Source organism: Urtica dioica, chromosome 11 (genome assembly GCF_054948205.1).
Source record: "Urtica dioica subsp. dioica isolate 48M chromosome 11, U.dioica_male_clone48M_v1_H2, whole genome shotgun sequence".
In the NCBI taxonomy this organism is placed as follows: Eukaryota; Viridiplantae; Streptophyta; class Magnoliopsida; order Rosales; family Urticaceae; genus Urtica; species Urtica dioica.
The window spans coordinates 18,808,330-18,818,543 of NC_142766.1; the positions used below are offsets into that span (position 1 = coordinate 18,808,330).

Below are 10,214 nucleotides of genomic sequence, written 5' to 3' on the forward strand. Positions count from 1 at the left end.
ACAAAAAATTTAAAGCTTTACAATTATTGATGTAATAAAAAAAACGAATCTGTTGCAATCCGTAAATTTTAAATATAAAGGATTATATGCCAAAATAAATCTATTTATAATGTAGGATTAATCACAACAACTTAGTTAACTAACTTCATTTATTAAAAAGAGACAGAAGGGAAAAAAAAAAAAAAAAAAAAAAAGCTATTACATTTTTTCCACGAACGACATAATGTAGTGGACATATTTGTCAAATGATAATAATGATAAGAATAAGAAGAAAAAGACAACATGCTTAACATGTTTTCCCTTAAATTAATTTGCTGTTACCATAAATAAATCATGATATGATTACTTGGCAACCATTAGTCGCCACCACAACTACCATGCACTTCCTGGCTAACAACCTTTGCCCTAGTCAAATTAATAATAATAATAATACAAGACAAAAAATACAATAAAAAAGACACGATGATGGTTAATACTCCTACAAATTATATTCTTATAATGATATTTGTTTAATCACGATGATACAAATCTATACAACGCATCCAAAAATATATTCTGAATAGACTCAGCCAATTCAATTATATGATTCAAGTTCGGTTTTGTCCGATACTATCCAATATTCTTCTGGTTTTTTTTTTCTCATTTTATTTATTTATGTTAGACGTTAAAACACTGAATTCCAAGATTAAAAAAATAACTCTAGCGAGTAAAAGTATTCCAAGCGAAATTGTCTTCACTTCCGACCGCAAAAAAATAATTAACAAAGGATTCTATAGAAAGAGGTGGTGATTTGATGGTATGATCAATTATTATCAAAAGCTGGCCAAATAAAAAAAAAAAGTGAAAAGATGATGACACTACTATATTAAAGTATAATTTTTAAGTGTTGAGATAACGTATGGAAATATTTAATGCATTAAATATGTTTTATAAAAAAAAATACAGTATTTATTAAGTACACATGATTTTTTTTAAGTAGCAAACAAAATTAGAGGGTTGGTTAACTAGTATATATATAATCAAATGAGATCAAGAGTGTAAACATAACAACAACAACAACAAAAAAAAAAAATGGCACCAAAATCTAAAAAGAAAGGCTTGAAGGGTCTTTACTTCCTTGCCGGAAATAAAGCGAGCTCTTGGGAAACCTTCGAGACGAATTTCAAAGCTCACCAAGTCGATGGCAGGCTCTCCAAGGACGCTTTCGGACTCTGCATTGGTACCCCCAAAAACAAAATTATAATTTTTTATCTGCTTTCATATACTATATGACATAGTTTGGGATATATTGTTACATGATTTACTAATCTTTTTTTTTTTTTTTTTTCCAGGAATGGAGGGACAGTCTAAGGGATTTGCAGGAGAGTTATTTGATACTTTGGCGCGTCGGAGAAATATATCGGCGGGGAAGGGAATAACCGTTGAAGAGCTGAGATTGTTTTATGAGGACATGACCGATGAGAACCTCGAGAACCGGCTCCAGATTTTTTTTGACATGTGAGTGATAGAGCAACAAATGTTTTTAATAAGGAGGGCCTAACAAAAAAAAATAAAAAAATCTCAAAGGCGGCTAGAAAGTAAAATAATAATTTTTTTAAAATAAAAGAAAGTAAAAAACAATCCTTAGCTAAGCTGCCTATAAAGAAATTAAGTTGATGTACATAATTTTTTTTTTAATTAGGTGTGACAAAAATGGAGATGGCCAGCTTTCTGAGGAAGAAGTAAAGAAGGTGAGTAAAGAAATTAAAAATGCTTGCATATTTTGAATCAATGATCTAATTAAATATATATTTTTTTTGGTGGAAAATAAAATAACGAAGGTTATAATCTTGAGCGCGTCGGCGAATAAGTTGAAAAACCTGGAGAAGCAAGCCGCATCATATGCAGCTCTGATCATGGAAAAGCTCGACCCTGACCGTCTTGGCTATATCGAGGTAATTTTGGCCTCCAAACTATCAATTTGAATTTTTCTATTTTAAGTCAAATTGAATGCATAACTGAATGTGGATTTCATTTTCTTTGGAAAATTGAGTAGAAAATAAAACTGAAAGCAAATTAATACATGGGGCCCACACATATGTCTCTATTCTTATTAAATTTTATTTACTTCCAAAATACAATAAATAAATTTGATTTTAACTCATATTTTTCTTCAAATTTTCACGTTCCTTCCTTAAATTCGGGGTCGAGTAATTAATTCAAGAGCGTAGTCTTTTGTTCAACGATTAAAGAAATCGAGCCCGCTCGACGATTTTTTTTTTCGCCCATGCTCGTGCTTTCAATTCTGAAAATATATTTTACTTTTATCTAACAAAAATTATCTTATAAAATAAAAAAATAAAAAAAACGGAAATTTAAATTTGTTCTCTATAAAGAGTGAACAATCAACATATCATCATCAGATATCGATATTTTAATCCTTGCTTTCACGTACACAGATTTGGCAGCTGAAAGCTTTACTCGAGAAAATGACCTCGGGAGAAAAAACCGAGCAATCTCAGAGAACCGAAACCCGTCTGAGCCGATCTCTCCGCACGGCAAAGGACTTTGTCTACGAAAACTGGAAGCGGGTCTGGATCGTGGCGCTGTGGCTGAGCCTAAACCTCGGACTCTTCGCGTGGAAGTACTACCAATACAGAAACCGAGCCGCGTACCAAATCATGGGCGATTGTCTCTGCTTCGCCAAAGGCGCGGCCGAGACACTCAAGCTCAACATGGCACTAATACTCTTACCAATGTGCCGAAAAATCATCACGAAGCTCCGCGCCACTTTTCTCGGCAATCTCGTCCCGTTCGACGACAGCATCGACTTCCACAAGCTGATCGCCTCGGGGGTCGTGGCCGGGACCCTCGTCCACGTGTCGTCCCACGTGGCGTGCGATTTCCCGAGGCTGGTCTCGTGCCCCGAGGAGAAGTTCATGAGGCTCCTCGGAGGTGACTTCGGGCACAAGCAACCGGGCTATGGGGACCTGTATGGGAGTATTCCCGGGGTCACCGGGATTTTGATGGTCTTTTTGATGGGCGTCGTGTTCTTGCTCGCGCTACAGAAGTTCAGGAAGAACGCCGACAGGTTGCCGGGTCCGCTTCGCCACCTGGCGGGTTTCAATTCGTTCTGGTACGCGCATCACTTGCTGCTCTTCGTCTACGTCCTCCTCATATTGCACGGCTTCTTTATTTTCCTCACCCACGACTGGACCAAAAAAACGGTACGTTTCTTTCAAATTCACTGTTTTTTAATTTATTTATTTTAATTATGAAATTGATGTAAATGGTAGACGAATGTGTTAAAATTGAGTACAAATGGTAAAATTGTTGTGATCCGGCGTAAAGTAAAGTATAAATACTATAAATTTACTTTAAGATTTTTCTTTTTTCACGGAGATTATAATCAGGGACGGACCTAAAAGTGTAAATTAGGAGACTAATATGAAAGAAAAAAAAAACAGGAAAAGCTAATTTGTATTAAAGTAAAATAAAAAAGGAAAATATTTAAAAACTAGAAAAAAAGTACTATAATAATTATTTTTAATGTAAAATTAATAAATAAAAATAGTAAAATAAATAAATAAATAAATGATCGACGTAGTGATGTTGTTTTCTTTGGTGTGATTGGTTTGCACAGACATGGATGTACATTGCTGTGCCGGTCTTGCTTTATGGGATCGAAAGGGCTTATTCGCACTTCAGGGAGGGCGATGACCCTGTCGACGTGAAAAATGTATGCATAAAATGCAATTTTTTGGTTCAATTTTTTAAATAAAAAAGGTCACTCACTAATCATCTATAGTTGTTGGGCATTTTTTTTTTTTTTTGGCAGGGTGTTTTGTACACAGGAAATGTCCTAGCATTGTACATGAGCAAACCCGAGGGATTCGAGTACAAAAGCGGAATGTACCTTTTTGTCAAATGCCCTGATATTTCTAGCTTTGAATGGTATGAAATCGGCTTAATAATTAAACATGATTATTATGAAGAAAAAAAAAAGTACTTAAAAAGAAATTGATTTTCTGTGTGGTTTTTCAGGCATCCATTTTCCATCACCTCCGCGCCCGGCGATGACTACTTGAGCGTCCACATTAAAGCCTGTGGGGACTGGACTAGAGAGCTTAGAAGCAGATTTGAACAGGTAATAATAAATATTTCATATGTATTCTTTGTACAGAGTAATGAAATGTCATTATGACTTAACCCCCAAGAAATTCAGGCTTGTCCTCCAGAGAATAAACAGTTCAAAAGAGGAAACATCGTTCGGATGGAGACCAAAGCGTTCACTGACTACAACCACAAAAAAGCCGAGTGAGACTAAAAAAAAAAAAAAATCGTAAACAGAATTCAATAATTTATCGAATAACGGGATTAACCGAGCAATGTTTTAGGTTTGATCCAAGGTATCCAAGGATCCTGATCAAGGGACCGTACGGAGCGCCGTCACAGGATTTCAATAAGTACGACATCCTATTGCTCGTGGGCCTCGGAATCGGCGCGACTCCGTTTGTTAGCATCATGAAAGACTTGCTTAACAACATGAAAACCGACGACATTGAATCCGTGAGTAAATACCGAAAATCGAATGAGTTTTGTACAACTTTTTTGAATCCATATCCTATATGACTCCCCAATTAAATTACGACATGTTATCACTTGACGCGTCGTATTTTAATCGGAGAGTCATAGAAACATACACAAAAAGGAGACAAAAGATTCAGATGGCAAAGAGAATAATAATAATGAAAATTGGGTGCATATATTTGGGCAGGGCTCAACAGGAAGTAATTCTTCGGAGACGAAAAGCAGAAAAGGTCCGAAGAGAGCGTACTTTTATTGGGTGACGGGCGAGCAAGAATCGTTCGAGTGGTTCAAGGGAGTCATGGACGATATCACACTTCACGATCATGATGTAGGGTTTCAAAACATGGAAACTTGTAACACAAGAAAGGCAGTTTTTTGGGATAGTTGAGATGATTTGAATTTTTTTTTTCTTTTATTTATTGCAGAATGTGATAGAAATGCACAACCACCTGACTAGTGTGCACGAAGAAGGCGATGTAAGGTCTGCGCTTGTCGCCATGATCCAGAAACTTCAGCATGAAAAGGACGGGTTCGATGCTCTTTCGCAGAGCCGCGTAAGTTATATGTATATATATAGTCATATAGCATATCATTGATTTGCTGTGTTGTTTCTGATGAGGTGGGATTTATTATTTTATAGATACGAACACATTTTGCAAGACCCGATTGGCGAAAAGTGTTTTCAGATATTGCAGCTACTCATGAATCATCTAAAATAGGTAATTGTCTTGGACCAAATGTTGATCTTATTCTTGTTCTCAAGCTTTTTATTTGATTTTTTCAATTGTGTGGCTGTGTAATTAAACAGGTGTGTTTTACTGTGGATCACCTGCTGTGATCAAAACGTTGAAGAACCTCTGCCTAGAATTTAGCTCAGGCACTACACGCTTTGAATTTCACAAGGAAAACTTCTAAGTTTGTTATCACACGGATGTGAAGCTTTTTATGTAGTTAAAAATAATCTGTTTATATCTTCCAATGGGAGTTCATGAAGAGTGAGAAAAAGTGTGTTTTGGTGAGAAATATGGAAGGTGTTTTCAGAGTTGTACGGTTTCTGGTTCCTACTACTCTCTAGTACTCCAAGGCTGAGAGTTGCTTATTTGTAACATATATGTCTTTCATGTCTCTAATTAATATTTTTTTTTCTTCTCACTACATAGTATGAACCTTTGAAGACTCCTTAGAATCATATGCGAGAAGTCGTGTCTAAATCCAAATTTTCATGAAATTTTGAGTGATTTAAATTACTCCCAATTATTTTAATTTGAAATCTTTTAGATGCTAGAACTTGCGTCTGAATATAAGAAACTCGTTAGACGTGATTCTGATAGGTGCGTGTCGTACGTAGAAAACTCATATCATCCCAACTAAATCCGAGCTTGTTCTTGAGTAGTTTTGAGGTTTTTCGTGTGTTTTGAAGGTTTTGAGGTCAAAAGTGGGATTTCTATGATACTCTGGGCAAATCTGTACAAATTGAGGCATTCGGGATCACAAACGAGTCAAAAATGAAGAACGTGACAGAACCTCGCGCCGCGACCCCCATAGCGCGCGCCACGAGGTTTGGAAAGCTTCCCGAGCCATCTCCGAGCAGTTTGCGCGTTCCGCGAGGGTATGGAATTGTTAACCTCGCGCCGCGACCCCCAGACCGCGTGCCGCGAGGTCGAAGAACTTTAGCGTCGAAAATCCCCGAGCGTCAAGCGCGGAATGCGACCTCCCGAGAAGAACTACCTCACGCCGTGACCCCTCTACCGCGCGCCGTGAGGTGCGCGAAACCAAAAGAGGAAACGCGTTTTCTGGAGCAATCTGAGCCGTCAGATCAAGTTTTGTTACCCAGTTTACTCTGAAAATTAGAGGAAACACCCTAATTTCGACCTAAGCCTATAAATACACTTCTCAACCTCTTGTTTAGGAATCTTATCACTTTTTTTTTTTGTTTTCACTTAGTATTTGGGAGAGATAGAGAAAAAGAGGAGAGCCGTTCTTCATCAATTCGCGCCAATCACAGTTTTATTCTTCTCATTTACTCTTGAACTCTCTCGTATTTTAATTTTCAATTTAGTTTTTAATTATGGTTTCTTCTTCTTCCTATTCTTTTATTTTCTTTTTGTTTTCTCGCTACGTCATGAACTAATTCCATTAAGGACTATGGCGTAGCGGGTTTAGGAATCGGTTATGGATATGATTTAATATATTGAAGTTCAATTTCCATTCTCTACTATGCTTAATTCAAATCCGTTTTTAATGCTTGATCGAGATTAGCTACCTTGTTCATGATTTTATACTTCAACTTGATGCTTGAGAAAGATTAGGTTGTTAGTGTTTTGGTTTGAATTACTATGATGCATGCCTAGGCTAGAGATAGTTAGGTTGCCGTAGAATCGTGTGAATACTCTTGATATGAATGCATGTTATTGCTAGGGATTGAGATCGAGAGAAGATTTTCCTAATTTTGACATAGGTTGTTAGATGCTCGAGAGAGATTTAGCAATATTGTTCTGTGAGTATGATTAGCAAAGTGTAGTGAGTTGATCATTGATTGTGTGTCAAATTCGTGTATCCAAACCGTTGAATAAACCCGTGAAGCCTTGGTCCTTAGCCTCTCTTTCTGCTTACAACTTTTATTTGAGTATTTTGTTATTTATTTGCGTTAGAACTTGTCAATAATTTGTGACATCTTTACATCTCATCTTTAGTTCAATTCGTGCTAGTTGATTTGTTTGCTAATTAAGCTTGTTTCTCGTGGGATCGACACTCGCACTTAATTCACTATATTACTTGAGCGACACGTGCACTTGCGCGCGTAAAAATCGCAACAGATTCGTCGCATCTAAACATTGTAAAAGAAAACTTGGTGAGTACAGGTGCAATCTATGGACCATTGTCCAAATGATTTTGATGTTGCTCTTGGAAATCGATAGACAGTAAAGTACTAAAATACGAAAATGTTATGATTTGAGCCCGCAAATCCTACCTAATCAAATAACACACAGCAACTCCTTTTGGCGTCGTTGTCATGTACCATTGCCAATCAAAATTTGAAAAACTTCACACAAAAGTGTGAAATTAAAATTAAAAAAAAAATCAGAACTTCGAAAAAATCATACTAAAATTTTTCGAAGTTTTACCTAAACTTAAACATCAAAATATAAGTTCAAAACTTCGAAAAACATATTAATTGAAATTTTCAACATTTTAATTAAACTTCAAAAATATATTGTAGAACTTCAAAATCTGAGTTCAAAACTTCAAAAAACTGGATATTTTGTTATTTCAAGAACACAACCATTTTTTACCCAAAAAAATCTAAAGTTTCAAAAGAAAAGTATAATAAAATCTAAAAAAAAAAAAATTGAGAAAAGGAGAACCGAATTAAGGTTCGAACTATTCCATTAATTTCCAACCAAAAATTCAAAACTAGACGATATATATAAATTTAAATGAAAGAAAAATGTTTACAGCTACTAAAACGACATAGATTTTGAATGAAAGGCTCTTTGTATCTTTTTTTAGTATAATTTTTCTCATAGTAGTGCAACATAATTATGGTCATAAATTTACCGCTATTTTGATAGAACCATGACCAAATTTCGATACCAAATAAAAAAAAAAAAAAATTGTATGAAATAGTAATTTCAAATTTAGTGTTTAGCAAAATAGACAAGGTTTCACAAGTTGATGCAAAATAGCCACTTATAATGTAAAAGTACTAATATACTCTTAATTATTTTTTAAAAATTTAATCGTGCTTTCAAAAAATATAATCCCCTCTTCGATAAACCAAAAGTAGAAAAGGAAGAAGAAGATGTCAAAAAATTTAAACCTACTTTCAAAAAATTTAATCCATTGTGCTATAAATCAGAAGAATAAAAAGAAGAAGAATAAGATGTCAAAAAATTTAATCTTGCTTTCAAAAGTTTTAATCCACTGTGCGATAAATCAGAAGAAGATGCAGAAAAACTCGACGACGATCTCCGACGGCGATTGAACACAAACAACCTGCTTGTTTGGGGCGGCAACGATGGAGGAGCATCGGAGAGCACATACGGCGATCGAACACAAACAACCTGCTTGTTTGGGGCGGCAATGATGGAGGAGCATCGGAGAGCACATTGGACGATGGAGTTGAGGTCGAGCGAGCAAATTAGGGCACATAGAAGGACCGAGAGGACCATCACCACGTTGACATCGAATGTGCTTCCGCTGTCACTCACCGGAGAGTCACTGCCGTGAAAGTTCGCCGGGAGTGGTTGTAGAGTTGGGGAAGAAGAGTTGAGCAGAAGCTTCCTTGAGTAGTGGGAGGTGCGAGCAAGTTCAACGGCGAGAGCTTGGAGATAGACGGAGTCTCTTCCATGGTTGTACGGCGGCAAATCTGCAGAGGGATTACTGAGCGATGAGAAGATAAGGGAGTGTGGGTATTTTGGGGGATTTTGTCAATTTTTTGCTATTTCGCCTCAACTTTAAAATTTTTGGCTATTTTGCTAAACCCAAACTTTAAAATGGCTAGATAGCCGCATCACCCGATAAATAAATAAGAAATACAGTTAGAAAAATCGCCAAAGTATTATTATTAATATTATTATTATTATTATTATTACACTTGTCATTTCACATCTCTTTTGTTTAAGATGATTTAAAATTGTTAGGATGGTTTAAGATGTTTTAATTAGAGAAGTTTATTGATTTCAATGACATTTTTGTCAAAAAAAGGCCAAAAGTCTAATTTCAGATATTTTTAACATAAGAGGTCAAATCATGAGATTTCTTTACTTTTTAGGTATAAAATATGAAATTTCTCATATACAAAGTCTGGTCGAGCTACAACTTGACATAGAGCTAAACTGATATACCTTGTCTTGTTGAAAGAGGACCACGATGTGCTTCCCCTTATAAGTTGTGCGAGCTTTTTTTCTTCGAAGAGATCCTTTGGTTTTGCTTAAACAAACAAAACAATGTTAAAATGATAATAGGCGAACGAAATAATCATCGGTGACAAACTTGCTTAGTTTTTATCATACGATGTCTTGATTGTCCATGTTACACTATAGTTCTCGGCAAATTAGCCTCAAGTGTGTTCATTAATGGCGAAGTAGAAATATCGTATATACTCATTTGTCTTTGCCCTTAAACGCTGAGAACACTCCTATATTAGGAGCGAAGTATTAACAAAGAGCTCCATGCGTCATATAATTTTTTACAATACAAAGTCGAACTAGGTCGAGGACCGTGAGCTCGAGTTTTTGCTATTTGGCAAGGACAATCAATCCAACTACAATCCTCAGAAAATTAGGGCACATTACTAAATGGTAATTTTCATAGCGTCTATGTATTCAAGCAACATTCGAGGAACTGAAAACCTAAGCCTACACTTCTGAAAAAAAAAAAAAATTCATAAATTCAACGAAAATTTGACAATGTAGTTGATGCATCCGAACCCAGAGGAGATAGAGCCAAACTAATTATACGGGGGGTATCGTATTTCATAGACATCTCTAATGAGAACCGTTATTTTAAGGGTCATCCACCCTTAAAATGGGGGTTTAAATTAATGCCCTCTACTGCAATAGAGGCCCTCAAATTTATCTTTAAATTTTTTTCTATATTACATATTAGTCCTTAATATTTAATAATATTAAACATTGTTACAC

General features: G+C 35.8%; 1 protein-coding gene across 1 annotated transcript; it reads left to right on the forward strand.

The window, feature by feature from the left end:
- The first annotated feature begins 926 nt into the window (after positions 1 to 926).
- On the forward strand, positions 927 to 5,792 carry LOC149381995 (putative respiratory burst oxidase homolog protein J). The gene is made up of 14 exons (XM_089630589.1): positions 927 to 1,219; positions 1,332 to 1,497; positions 1,682 to 1,730; positions 1,821 to 1,934; positions 2,439 to 3,206; positions 3,623 to 3,718; positions 3,818 to 3,933; positions 4,024 to 4,126; positions 4,205 to 4,296; positions 4,377 to 4,548; positions 4,757 to 4,897; positions 4,995 to 5,123; positions 5,210 to 5,288; positions 5,378 to 5,792. The coding sequence occupies exons 1-14, from the start codon at positions 1,072 to 1,074 to the stop codon at positions 5,482 to 5,484; spliced, it is 2,280 nt and encodes a 759-aa protein (XP_089486715.1). The 5' UTR covers positions 927 to 1,071; the 3' UTR covers positions 5,485 to 5,792.
- Positions 5,793 to 10,214: the final 4,422 nt, after the last annotated feature.

Excerpts from the sequence above, each read along its gene's own strand:
- LOC149381995 (XM_089630589.1), top strand. The coding sequence starts at position 1,072 with ATGGCACCAAAATCTAAAAAGAAAGGCTTGAAGGGTCTTTACTTCCTT. Across the intron at positions 3,719-3,817 it reads ACCCTGTCGACGTGAAAAAT|GGTGTTTTGTACACAGGAAA; the intron begins GTATGCATAAAA and ends TTTTTTTGGCAG. Across the intron at positions 5,289-5,377 it reads TCATGAATCATCTAAAATAG|GTGTGTTTTACTGTGGATCA; the intron begins GTAATTGTCTTG and ends GTAATTAAACAG.